This window comes from Phyllostomus discolor, chromosome 10, assembly GCF_004126475.2.
Source record: "Phyllostomus discolor isolate MPI-MPIP mPhyDis1 chromosome 10, mPhyDis1.pri.v3, whole genome shotgun sequence".
Taxonomy (NCBI): domain Eukaryota; kingdom Metazoa; phylum Chordata; class Mammalia; order Chiroptera; family Phyllostomidae; genus Phyllostomus; species Phyllostomus discolor.
The window spans coordinates 91,328,341-91,340,779 of record NC_040912.2 but is presented as its reverse complement, the minus strand read 5'-3'; the positions used below and the strand labels follow the sequence as shown (position 1 = coordinate 91,340,779).

Sequence of the window (12,439 nt, the reverse complement as noted above, 5' to 3'; positions counted from 1 at the left end):
GGTTCCCACCCTTGGTCCAGTAGGGATACTGGGGCCAATTCCATGACAGGGGACACAGCCTGAGGTCAGTGGAAACCAGGAAAAAAGCAACAACAGTTATTTGGCTTAAGTAATAAAGAAGCTCAGAGAGGGCCAGATCACAGGGGCAGGCTTGGGGATGGGTGTGCATGGTGGTGGGCCCTGGTAGGACATTGTCATTGGTAGATTACTGTCAGGTGATGGACTCAAGGAAAGCCTGGAGGCAGATACCAAGGATGAGTGTGATGGTCAGCTGACCAGTCCAAGTCCTGTTTACAATCTGTCACTGAGGATTCAGACATGGCTTTCTTCAGGGTGGGTAACTTAACCTTTCTGCAGCTCCCATTCCTAATGGTAAAATGAGATATTAACTACAGAGCAGTCTGACCACCATGGGGGTGATAGTAGAGCTGCATGGTGTTGGGGTGTAGGGATTAAAAAAAAAGAAGAAAAAGAGGAAAACCTTAGGGACACAGACAACAGTGTGGTGATTGCCCAGGGAATGGGAAGAGGAGGTGGGAGAGAGCATAGGAAGGTTAAAAAGTGATGGACATAGACATGACTTGGGTGGTGAGCACAGTTCAGGGTACAGATGATGTGTTGTGGAATTGTGCACCTGGTACCCGTATCATTGTGTTTCCCAAGGTCACCGCCAATATATTCAATAAAGGGGACAATAGTAATACCAAAATACATAACATGGAGTATTTAATTCACTGGCTTGTGGTCAGTACCAGACAGTGGGTCCTGCTGTAAATACTTACCCTGTGGCCGTGGCTGTGGACTTGGGGGTGGACAGAGGCTGGAGGAACTCTGAGGCACATGGGAGCAAAGGGGAAGGTGACCTTGGAGGGGCTTTGCTAAGAATTTGAATGTTAAAGAAGGGACCTCAGATCAAGGTGAGGACCCTGCCATTGGACCCCAGAGGAAAGGGAGGAGGTGTTCCAGAGTGGGGGAGAGTCGTGCAGTCCTGTCCGCTGCTGGGTGGATGGAAGAGGTTGTAAGGGATGGACTGGAGTGTTCAGCTGAGGAGTGTCCAAGCGCAGCATGGCAGGTACAACCTGGTTTGTCCTTGTCAGAGGTAGAAGACAAGACACCCGATCAATGCTGCCAGAAGCCAAGGTCCACCATGGTCTGCCAGCTGCCATGAAGGGCTGGGAACCAGCCAGGAAGGACCCTTTGCAGAGCCTTCAGAGGGAGCTCGGCTTGGCCGAACTTTTGACACAGGACTCCTAGGCTGCATCAAAAGTGGAACCAGAAGTTTCTGCAGCTTTCAGGGACACAGAGTGTGGGACCGTGTTTCAGCCACCTTCTGAATCTCATACAACACCTCCCTCCTTCCCTCCCCATTTCTCCTGCCTCCTCCCATTGTATGAGTGTATGATTACTGTGTAGCTGCATCTCATAAACTTGAAAACACAGCATTCAATTATGCTCTTGTTCTAAACATTTCTCAGTTTTGATCACTTGGTCTGATTTGATCCATGGGTTATTTGACCCAGGCGTTGCCTGAGGGAGTGTGGGGATGGGTGGAGGGGAAAACTGGGACAACTGTGGTGGCAGAGGTCATAAATAAACACGTAAAACTAAAACTCTGCCCTCCAACTGACAAACACATGGTATTTTATTATTTACCTTTCTAATTACGTTGTGGTTAGGAATATGCCCTATGTTACTTCAATACTATACAGTTTCAAAGCACTCCTTGAGACCAGTGTTGGTCAGTGTTCCCCATCTGTTTGAGAACAAGGGACTGCATTTGAGGAAGTGTCTACACATGTGCATGAGGTCAAGGCCATGAAACTGGTTGCTCCAATCTTCTGTGTCCTTTTTGCATCTTTACTTGCCTGCTCTGATGAGGACTGAGAAATGTGTGTTGCACCTGTCACCCTAAGTGCAGGTTTGCCCATTTTCTCTGTGACTGAGTCACTCCCCTTATAAAGTGAGGACTCCGTGTGCGGCAGGTGGAAATGCAAAGCCGTGTCTGAACTGGTGCGCAGGGCTCTGTGGCTGTGCCCCCACCACACTGCTGAGGTCCCACCTGCCGCCTGCACTCCTCACCCGTCTTACTATACTCACTGTTGTTCTTCTAACACAGATATATATATGTTATATATTTTATAACTTATACATTTATTCCTTATTGTTTATTTTCTGTCCGTTGGAGGAACACTGGAAGATCCAAACCAAGAATCTTTACCTGCGATTATTTGTTGATATATCCAAGTTCCTAGAACGGTGCCTGGCACACCATGTGCTGTCAGAAAAATTGAATGGAAAGCCAGTTTTGTTGGGTAGTTTGTTCCTGTTTGTTTAGAATTTGATTACTATACTCGCCTAAACTTCTGTTCTCAACCTTTGTCTGGTTATATGCTTTAGACTCAAATAACTTTTGCGATCCACTGAAAAAATGTGTGTGTGTGTGTGTGTGTGTGTGTGTGTGTTTTAACTGAAACCTTTGGTACATGTCTCATAATTATAATTTCCAATCTATTATGCCGCATATAAAATTTTTATTTTTTGCCTTCTACTTGTCCTACCTGTTCCGTAATTCACTTTTATTCACTCTTGTTGAATTTAATAATTTGGGAATTTTTTCACAGTCTGTGTTTTTCTCTACTAGGTTGGAAGTTATGCACACTTTTCCTCACTTTTTAGTACCTACTCAGTGAATATAACACATGCTGTTAACGGATCAAAGTCTGAAGTTAATCTATCCTTTTATCTTCCTCTTATACAACAAATTACCTTGGACATTTTAATTCCATTCCTACCCTTCATCCCAGTCTAAATATTATAGTAAATTTTGTTTAATTTTATTTCCTTTTAGAATCTAGAGGCTGTTTCCACTACTTTGCACTATTTCTATTAGTTTGGACTTAGTCTCTGCTTTCCCCTCTGAGTCACTGATGGGATTGCTTTCCACTCGTGTCCAGCGCACTCTGTAGAAATCCCTCCAGTGAGGTCATGCTGGGGGCAGGAGCCCTCCCCTTCCTTGTCTGAAATGCACGTGTGCTGCCCTGACTCCTGACAGCTGTCCCCTGAGTGTGCAGTTCTGAGTCAGCTGTCATCTTCTCTGAGCTCATTGCAGGTGTGCTGGCACTGTTTCCAGCTGCTCTGTTACCGGGCAGGAGTCAGTGCAGTTCCAGCCTCTCCTCCTGGAAGGTCATGGGTCTGTCTTCCTGGCTCCTTTGAGGAATTCTCTTTGCTTTGATGTCCTACAGCTTCGTCTTATGTGTCAAAGTGCGAATTCCTTCTTCATGATTGTCTTTGGGATGTGCTGAATTGTCTGAATTTTGGGTTGGTGTGTTTTCTCAGCTTTAATGATTTCCTCTGTGGTCTTCCCTTCTGTTTTCTCTCCACAAGCATCCTCTGCCTGTTTGCAGTGCACCCTGGCCTTTTCTTTCTCAACCCTCCCTGCGCTCACCAGGTAGAGCTCACTGACATTTCTGAGGGGTTAGCCCTTTGGGGGTTATGGTCAGAGTTCCCTGTGAGATCGCTATTGATTCAGGCCTTGCCTTTGGCTCCCATGTCAGCGAGGTTGCAGAAACATGGTCCAAGTTCTCCCTGTTGGTAAATCTCCTCAGAGTGACAGTGAGCTGCTGTCCTTCACTTACGGGTCTGGGTTTCCTCCTTCATGGGGCTCCACGTCTGAGCAAGCTCCTTTCCTTGGCGGTTCTTGCATGTTGTTGAGAAAATATAGGTAATATTTTCCAACCTTTTTAGTTGACTTCAGAGGAATGGTTAATAACCTCGATACCTGATGAGAAAGTTTATTTTTTCATTTGTTTGGTTAGGTTTCTTCCCTCAGGTTTCCTGAGTTCATGGCTCCCTTAGGAGTTATTTATTCTGTTATCTGTGTCTCTTCCATGTCTCTTTCAGATGTCCATTCTCCATGATTGCCTTTTCCTGTTTGAGAACAAATCCTTAGAGAAGCATCCTGAATGTCAGGAGTGGGGGATGTCCTGTAGGCTGTCCCTGGCTTCACCTGGGGCTCTCAGGTCAGCCCCTATGGCCACCTCAGCCTCAGCCTCTCTGGGATGGGGTGACTGGATGGTCACCCCAGTTCATCCTCCTCTCTGTCTGCCTTCCAGAGATGGGTTGGGACCTCTCATCCTCAAGGCTCAGACTCCTAAGTCTGGGAGAAGACCCTGAGAGAGGGGCTGACAGCGGTGGTCGACCCCACACACCCTGGGACAGGGGTATGATGGGTGTGGAGGTAGCTTTTTGGTCTCTTCACCATGTAATTTCCACCGCAGTGGTGCAGACCTGTTTATGTGCATGAGGAGGTGAGACTCGTGTTGGAGAAGATGTCAAATTGTGGGGAAAAAAGGAAATGTTTGCAAGATCTAAAATCGTTGAGGCCACAATGACAAAGCCTTTGAGGCTTTGAGCTTGGAGAGGTGCAGAAATAACCCCGGGAGCTCATCTGGCTGGAGCATGTTCCCTGTGTGCTGAGTTGCAGTTTCTACCTCTGGTCAGGTAACGTAGGAGATATATGAGTAAATGGAACACCCAATCGATGTTTCTCTGTCTTTTTCTCTGTCTCTCTTCCTCTCTGTCCCTCAATCAATACACTGAGACAAAAGAAAACAACCCGGGTTGGGTAGTTCAGTTGGTTGGAGTGCCATCCCATGCCCCAGAGGGTTGTGGGTCCATTTCTGGTTCTGCCTCGCATGGGAGGTGACCAGCGGGAGTCTCTCTCTCACAGTGATTTCTCTCTCTCTCTCTCTCCACCACACCCCTTTCTTTCTCTCTCTCTAAAATCAATGAAATGTCCTTGGATGAGAATTATGAACAACTGTGCATACATGGACTCCGTCTCTAGACAGGAACAAACTCACATGTAAAAGGCACTGACACGAGCCCGTGTGACAACCTGCAGCCTGTTTTACCGTCGGTCTCCCACCACTGAGTCTCCGGGTCACACACAGTGGTCCCTAAATACCTGCCATTCCCAGCTCTATTACATTTTAGTTTACGCAAAATGAAATTCGTTGCTTCTTTAGGAGGTTTAATAACCAATTTTGTAAACTCGTTTCTAACAAGTTCTAGTACTTCCCATTACCTTGTATACGTGTTATCACGTGACAGGGTGCACTCAGTTTGTTTTACATTTTAATTCATTTTTACTTTTACCTTTGATCCCCCGCAACCACGCCTCTGGCCCCTCACCTATGGGAACCAACAATCCACTCTCTGGGTCTCTGAGCTTGGTTTTTCGTTTGTTGATTTGTTTCTGATCCCACACAGGAGATCATAGGATATTTGTGTTTCTCTGTCTGATTGAATTTCGCTTAGCAAATGCCCTTGAGATCCATGCATGTCATTGTGAATGGCAAGATCTGGGGTGTTTTATGGCTGAACACTGTTCTGTATACACCACCGTTTCCTTACCTGTTCTCCCATGTATGGATGCGTTGCTTCCTTCCGTTTCTTGGCTATTATAAGTCATGCTGCAGGGATTTTTGTTTTCTGTAGCTACATATCCAGGAGTGGGAATGTTAGATCATATGGCAGTTCTATCTTTAAAATTTTTTTGATCCTCACCTGTAGATGTTTGCTTTCATTGCTGTTAGAACAAGGGAGAGAGATAAACATGAATAAAAGAGAGAAGTGTCAATCAACCCCCTACCACAGCTGCCCTGACTACGGGTGGAACCCACAGTCCTTCCCCTGCAGGACGTCGCTCCATCCAAACCAGCCTCGCTGGCCAGGGCAGCTGTTTGTAATGTTTGAGGCACCTCCAAACTCTTTTCCAAAGCAGCTGCACCAGTTTACATTCCCACTCACAGTGCACGAGGGTTCTCTTTTCTCCACATCCTCACCAATGTTTGTTATTTCTGTCTTTTTGATAACAGCCATTCTAACAGGTGTGAAGTGACATCTCTCTGTGGTGTTGATTTCCATTTCCCTGATGGGTAGTGAAGCTGAGCATCTTTTCATGCACCTCTTGGTTGTCCCTATGTCTTTTTTTAATATCTATTGAAAACGTTGGCAAATTTATTCAAATTGAATTGCTTGTTTTTTGCAATTGAGTTGTATGAATGCTTTACATAGTTTGGATATTCGCAACTTTCACCTATGTGATTTGTAAATATGTTCTCAAATTCAGATGGATGCCTTTGCATGTTGTTGATGGTTCTTTTGCTTGTATCATTTGCATGAAGTATCTTCTTTCATCCCCTCACTTTCAATCTCTGTGTGCCTTCCATCCTGAGGTGGGCCTCTTGTAGACAGAGTGTATATGGATCAGGTTTTCTTGTCCATTCAGCTGCCCCATGTCTTTAGATTGGGGCATTTCATCCATTCACATTTATACTGATTATGACGAGTATGTGTTTATTGACATTTTAATGTTTATAACTGTTCCTTCTTTTGAATGTTCCCTATTAAATAAGTGCCTTTAAGATTTCTTATCACTGGTTTGGTGGTGATGAACTACTTTAGCTTTTTCTTGTATGGGAAGATCTTTATCTCCCCTTCAATTATTTAAAATTAAGTACTTAATTAACTGAAATTCGCCCAAGTTCATGTCTTTATTCATTTTATTACAGAGAGAAGGTGAGACAGAGAGAAACATCCATGAGAGAGAAACACCGATTGGTTACTTCCCTGAGCAGGGACTGAATCGGCAAACTTTTGGTGTCCTGGAAATGGCTCCAACTAACTGAGCAGTACCAGTCAGGGCTCTCCTCCAATTTTAATAAGAGCCTTTCTCAGTAGAGGCCTCTGACCTGAGCCAGTTTGAACAGCACCCTCCCTTATTTCCCCTCTCCTCTTAATCCACAATGTCCTCACAAAGCTCAGCCTTCAATGTCAGAGACCAGAGCAGGAGACATATTTTACAAGTAGAGAAACATGAGTGAACATGTCTTTGCTGGGGGCAGCGGAAGGGAAATGTGGGGTGTGGAGCATCAGAGTCCCCTCTCCCAGAATCCCTGTGAAACCTCCCGGCAAACTTGCTCTCAGTGCAGGTTTCTCCTTGCTTCCTGTGTCCTGTCTCTGCTGACTGTGCTGACTGACTTTGGGCTGTGACCTGCTGTCAACTCTGAGCCCTGCAAACCCCCACCTCATCCAAGTGTGCTGCTCAAACTTGGCCTAGGCATTGACTAGGGCATTTGTACAAATAAATGATTCCTGTCCCTACATAACAGATATTGTAAAGAAACTTCAAGCTCTCTGAGGCAGAGCTGGGTGATTGGGCAGAATTGGCTGTGAGGGCAGCTGGTGGGAGGGGAGAGCTGGGAAGGGTCAGAATCAGGGCTCTGACACACATGCCTTGTGACCCAAGCTGATTGATAAAATTCTGGGATTTCCCTTCTCAATTTACGAGAAGAGGTTTTCTACTCCCTGGCCTTAAGGCATGAAGATATAAGTCTTTTTTCAAAAGGAATGTCTACCTTCCTGACAGTGTTTCAAGAGTGTATTTGACGACTCTTATCAGAGGACCCTGCCCTTCCCAACTGGCATTTTCAGCCTGCCCCAGGCAAAGTCCCCTCCACTCCCAGTTCTTCAAAGGACTCTGACCACTGCCAAGTGTGCGTAGGCAGTGAGGGGGTACAATATTTACAATGAAATACCATAGTCCTGTGACTGTGAGCATTGATGAATAAGGAAAGGGTTACTTTTTTCTCAGATATAGGCTGAACATCAAGGTCAGGGGGAATCAACAAGCTGCAGGAGGTTTAATGAATGTATTTCTTTATCAATATGTGTTATGAAGAACTCTGTCCAGTAATGTGCTTTTCCCGGATGATGAGGGAATACTGGACAGGATGCTCCCCTAGAGGGTCCACTGTCATGAAGCTCACAACTGACCAGGGCAGAGTAGACAGAGCAGATGCAGAACTCCCGACTGAGATCTGTGCTCCAGGGGGACCCCTGGGAACACTGGGAGAGCCAACAGCGAGGGGACCTCAGCTCAGCTGTCCTGTGGGTGGTGACAGTGTTGCGGGGAGAGGCTTTGGAGAAAATAATGAAATTTGAATGTTAACAAACTGTCTGATTGTAGAGGTGAAGAGGGGCTGAGGATGAGAGGATGAGTTAGGGACTATAACAGGGAAACCAGTCCCAGTGGCCTAGAACAGTCTGAAGGTGGGAGAAAGGATAGTTCTGCACATTTTGGAGGTGGAGTTCATGGGATTGATGAGCAAAACTGAAGAGAGATATCCTGTAGAGAACCCCAATGATTCTGCAGGGTCCCTGGGATGAGGGCTCTGGCCATCCTCTGACATGGGGGCAGGAACCAGATTGCCACTGTGACCTGAAGGTAGAACTTGATGGAGAGCAGGATTGTCAAGGGCTTTCTGTGGCCATTGCTGTGTTAGATGCTCATGAACTTGCCCAGTGGAGAGTCTGAGATGGACATGAAAGGTCAGAGCTCTCTGGAGGCTAAAGGCTATAGAGTAGGTTCCAATGTAGTTCAGAGGAAGAAGTTACTCAGGGGTCAGGGGAAGGGTGTCCAGTGCCCAGAAGCCCAGCTGAGGAAGCACCTGAAGCCTGTATGTTTGTGCAGAGGAAGAACAGGAAGCAAAAAGGAGACTGGCCAGGGGAGTGGAGCAGAAGTGCTGGGAAGGAGGAGAAATCAAGTAGCCAGTCTAGGAGAAGAAGGGACCGCTGGCTGCAGGAGGTTCGGTTTGCAGTTACTCTCCATTTCCCTGAAATGGGTTTTGTTTCTTACCCACAGGAACTCACACGACAATGGCAGCTCCATTGCACAGCTCGAGTTCCAGCATCAGCGAACCTGGGACCAGCCATGGTGAGAGGGGGCTCGGGCTCCCCAGGCCAGGCTGAAGGAGGGGACCTGGTGGGGCTCTCCTGTCCTGTGTGGCAGTCCCCAACTGAGCAAGACCCAAATAGCCCCAACCCCATTTCTCATAGAGGCAATGGAACATTCCAGTGGGTTGGATCTGGAAAGTAAAGGGAAGAGAGGAATCAAGGGAGATTTCTAGACTTTTGGTCTGAGGACCTGGGTGTTGGTGATTATGTCTCTGAAAGGGAAATGCAGTTATCACTCCTGTCTGTAATGTCATGGGTGTGACCCTGTGGGCATCGTCTCTGAGCAGAGACAATGGCTGTGTGTGATACAGGGTCCTGCCAGAGGCCACTGTCTCACTCAAGGGCCGTGCTGGAGGGTCTTTGTCAGAGAGGCAGGTGCTCGGGTGCGGTTGTTTCTTGTCCTGCCTGGTCCTGGGCTGTGCTCACCAAATCCTGAAGCGTTCCTCCATAAGGCACATTAAAGAGAAACAGAGATTTACTGAAGGGAAATGGGGAAAGAGCTAAGCAGGTGATTTGGTGTTTAACTGAGCGATAGTTATTTTGAAAACATCTTGCAGTTGGTAGGCTATGGTTTCTGCCATTAACCTGAAACTTTCCCAGGAAGCACATAGGCCTAACCAAGGGAGCCTAAGAAAGTGTAATTCTACTGGTGCTAATCTGCATGAGTTGTTGTTGTTGTTATTATTATGATTATTATTTAGGTATCAAGGGATTTTATAGTAACTCCAGAAAACCATGAATACTTTCTGGCTGTAAGTCTTCAACATATTAATTTAAAATTAGAAAACTTCATTAGATTTCTACACAAATTTGAAACTGCAAAGTAAAGCATTTTGTGCTTCTGTGGGTCACAGTCCCTGACAGGAGGGCTGCACATGTGACATATAAGGAGACACTCCTTCTTTCTGCCCAAGTTACTGCTCAGCCCTGCAAGGTGGGAGGGCCTGAATCGCCCTTCCCTGGTTTCTTCACGGGAAGAAGAAAACTTCCCTTGTGAATATGATGTGGAGGTGAAAGGGTCTTCTGCTGTGATGTCCCACAGTCAGCTTTTGTTGTCACTTCCTTCCTTAGCTTAGGAGGGACAACTGCTACACTGGCTCAGAGTTCTCACTTACACCATTGGGGGTCCTCCTCTGTCAGCCCTTAGCTGGAAATGTCAGAGTGAGCAAGTCAAGGGACCCTGGAGATGTGCCCAGAATTCTATAGGTCCTGCAGCAGGAACATATTGCCCAGGGTTTTTTCAGGGCTCCTATGGGTGCAGGGGTCACTCACGAGACAGGAAGCAAGCAGGCAACAGAGATGGGAACTGCTAGGTGTGGATCCTACAGGGGAAACGCTGGAGGTCAATCCTCATGCTGTGGCTTTTGTTTCCTGATGTCCCAGGGCTTGGAAATCAAGACCCCAGAGAGTCACAGCTGAGACTAGTCTTAGTGGGTAAGACCGGAGCCTGGAATAGTGCTACAGGTAACAGCATCCTTGGGAAGAAAGTGTTTCATTCCAACATCGCAATAAGATCTGTCACCGAAATCCAGGTGCCAGATGCTGACACATAAAAGGAGATTGCTCGTTGCATTCTCCTGATGTCCTCGGGGCCTCATGCACTGGTCCTGGTGGTCCCACTGGGCTGGTACGTGAAGGAACAGCATAAGGCCATGGGGAAGGTGCTGACGATGTTTGGTCCCACAGCTAAGAGATACATGATTCTCTTATTCACCCGAAAGGATGACTTGGATGGTGTGGAGTTCTGTGATTACATAAAGGAAACCCCAAAGTTCATTCAGGATCTGATGAAGGAGTTCAGAAATTGCCACTGTTTGTTCAACAATAAGGCAACAGGGGCTGAGCAGGAGGCCCAGAGGGCACAGCTGCTGGACCTGGTCCAGTGCATGGTGATGGAGAACGAGGGGGGATTCTACACTAACAAGATGTACCAAACAGATGAGGAGGCAGTTCAGAAACAGATCCGAGTGACAGAAGAGCAGTGCAGAGCTGAGCTGGAGAGGGAGAAGAAGCAGATAAGAGAGGAGTATGAGGAGAAAATGAGAAACCTGGAGGATATAGAAGAGAAGGAAAAGAGAAAGGCAGAAATGGAGAGGGTGCTGGCAGAAAGGGAAAACTGCTGTTTCATTGCAGCAAAATGCTTGGGGTGAAATTGAGAGTCAGAATAGGATAGTTGACATCCTCATGGGAGTATTGAACATTGTTGGCTTTGCTGTCGCATGTGTGTTCAAAGCGCTTGACAAAAAATGAAAATCTGTCTATATTTCCTGCATATTTTCTGGTGCCGCTTCCTCCTAGAAATCGTTCCCCAAAGTCAGAGCTCCCTGCTTCTGTCCCTCAGGCTCTCAGGACGAGGGAGGGCAGGAAAGTTCACTGTTGGCCATTGGTGGATATTTAATTGATTTCACAGGGGAGGGACACGTGTCCAATCTGTAAACCTCCAAGGCAGAATATACAGATGCCCCCTGTGACCTGAACTCTTTTTCAGACACACACAGAAAAGAAATGCAGGAGACCAAAAGTTGGTGGCCCCAGGCTCACTCTATTTGTCCCTAGTAACTGCTTCTCCTCCAGATTCTTTCTAGATTGGCAGATAATCTCCACCTGTGGTTCTTCTCCTAATTTTTGTCTTTAGGGTCACAGTGATTACTCTGCCCAAGTGGTTAGTGAAATTGGTTCTTTGCATTTAGTAATCTATACAGAGAGATGCTTATAGAATTCTTTCTTGATGAACATAAATTTATTGAATTAAGTTTTTATGGAAGGACTTAGATCGTTCCTTATCATTGGCCCACTGAAGTACAAAGACTTATCTGAAAAACAGATCTTCTAGAACTCAGCGAAGTGAAATGCCAGAAAAGGTAAAAGACACAGATTCAACAGGAAAGAGAGCATCATTTGGAACATTCAACTGTTCCTGTAGAAACTCTTTGACCAGCCACAACACAAGCATGTTGATGAATGACTAGTTCTCTCCTTTTCTTGGGAAGCCAACTGTTGCCACTGCACCTCCATCTCCATGCACCCTGATGACTCCCTGCTGGGAGGGGTGTCTGCACACTGCTGCCCCACCCCCTGAATTGTTTGCTTACTGTTACTACAATAAAACTTTACTCTTCTCTCCTATGTGAGCATGGTCCTGTACACCAGAAGATTTTGGGTGTGGTCCTCAGTGGGCACACAGGGGAGCAACAGATGGATGCTTTATCACTTTCTCTCTCTCTCTAACTTCTGCTCTCTCTAAAATCAATAAACATATCCTCAGGTGAGGATTTCAAAAAAAAAAGCTCTGTATCATTAAGTCAGGGGCACAGACAAAGCAAACAATAGGACTATGTAGATTAGATTTTAAAATACTTTCCGTCTCAGTGATCTAAGGAGTCCCAGTGCCCCAGGGTGCAGCTGGACAGGGTGCGTCTCTGGGGGACCATATGAAGGCAGCACCGAGATTGACCTTCTTCCCCTCCCCTCCCAAACCAATTATGCCAGGGGTTTGTTCCATTTCAGGTTCCTCTTCTCCCATTGCTCACTTTTTTTCACTTCTTCTCTCTGATGTCCCTTCCAGACTCCCATGAGCAGTGACACCACTCACAGGGAGCACTTGGGGTGAATCCGGTGGTCCAGCTGTGCCCACACAAGT

The 12,439-nt window shown here is 46.5% G+C and overlaps 4 protein-coding genes and 1 pseudogene across 4 annotated transcripts in view; 1 reads left to right on the top strand and 4 right to left on the bottom strand.

The window, feature by feature from the left end:
- The window catches only part of LOC114507421 (GTPase IMAP family member 8), a 772,814-nt gene that overhangs the window by 89,947 nt on the left and 670,428 nt on the right, over positions 1 to 12,439 (bottom strand).
- Positions 1 to 12,439, bottom strand: part of LOC114507465 (GTPase IMAP family member 4-like) — a 658,105-nt gene that overhangs the window by 152,244 nt on the left and 493,422 nt on the right. The window lies entirely within an intron of this gene.
- LOC114507468 (GTPase IMAP family member 7-like) overlaps positions 1 to 12,439 on the bottom strand; it is a 265,099-nt gene that overhangs the window by 205,077 nt on the left and 47,583 nt on the right. The window lies entirely within an intron of this gene.
- Positions 1 to 12,439, bottom strand: part of LOC114507466 — a 199,746-nt pseudogene that overhangs the window by 178,822 nt on the left and 8,485 nt on the right.
- Positions 8,708 to 12,439, top strand: part of LOC114507451 (GTPase IMAP family member 4-like) — a 122,122-nt gene continuing 118,390 nt past the window's right edge. Inside the window, exon 1 of the mRNA XM_036011023.1 lies at positions 8,708 to 8,779. Within this exon, the coding sequence (XP_035866916.1) occupies positions 8,722 to 8,779 (58 nt within the window). The 5' untranslated portion in view covers positions 8,708 to 8,721. The remainder of the gene's footprint in view (positions 8,780 to 12,439) is intronic.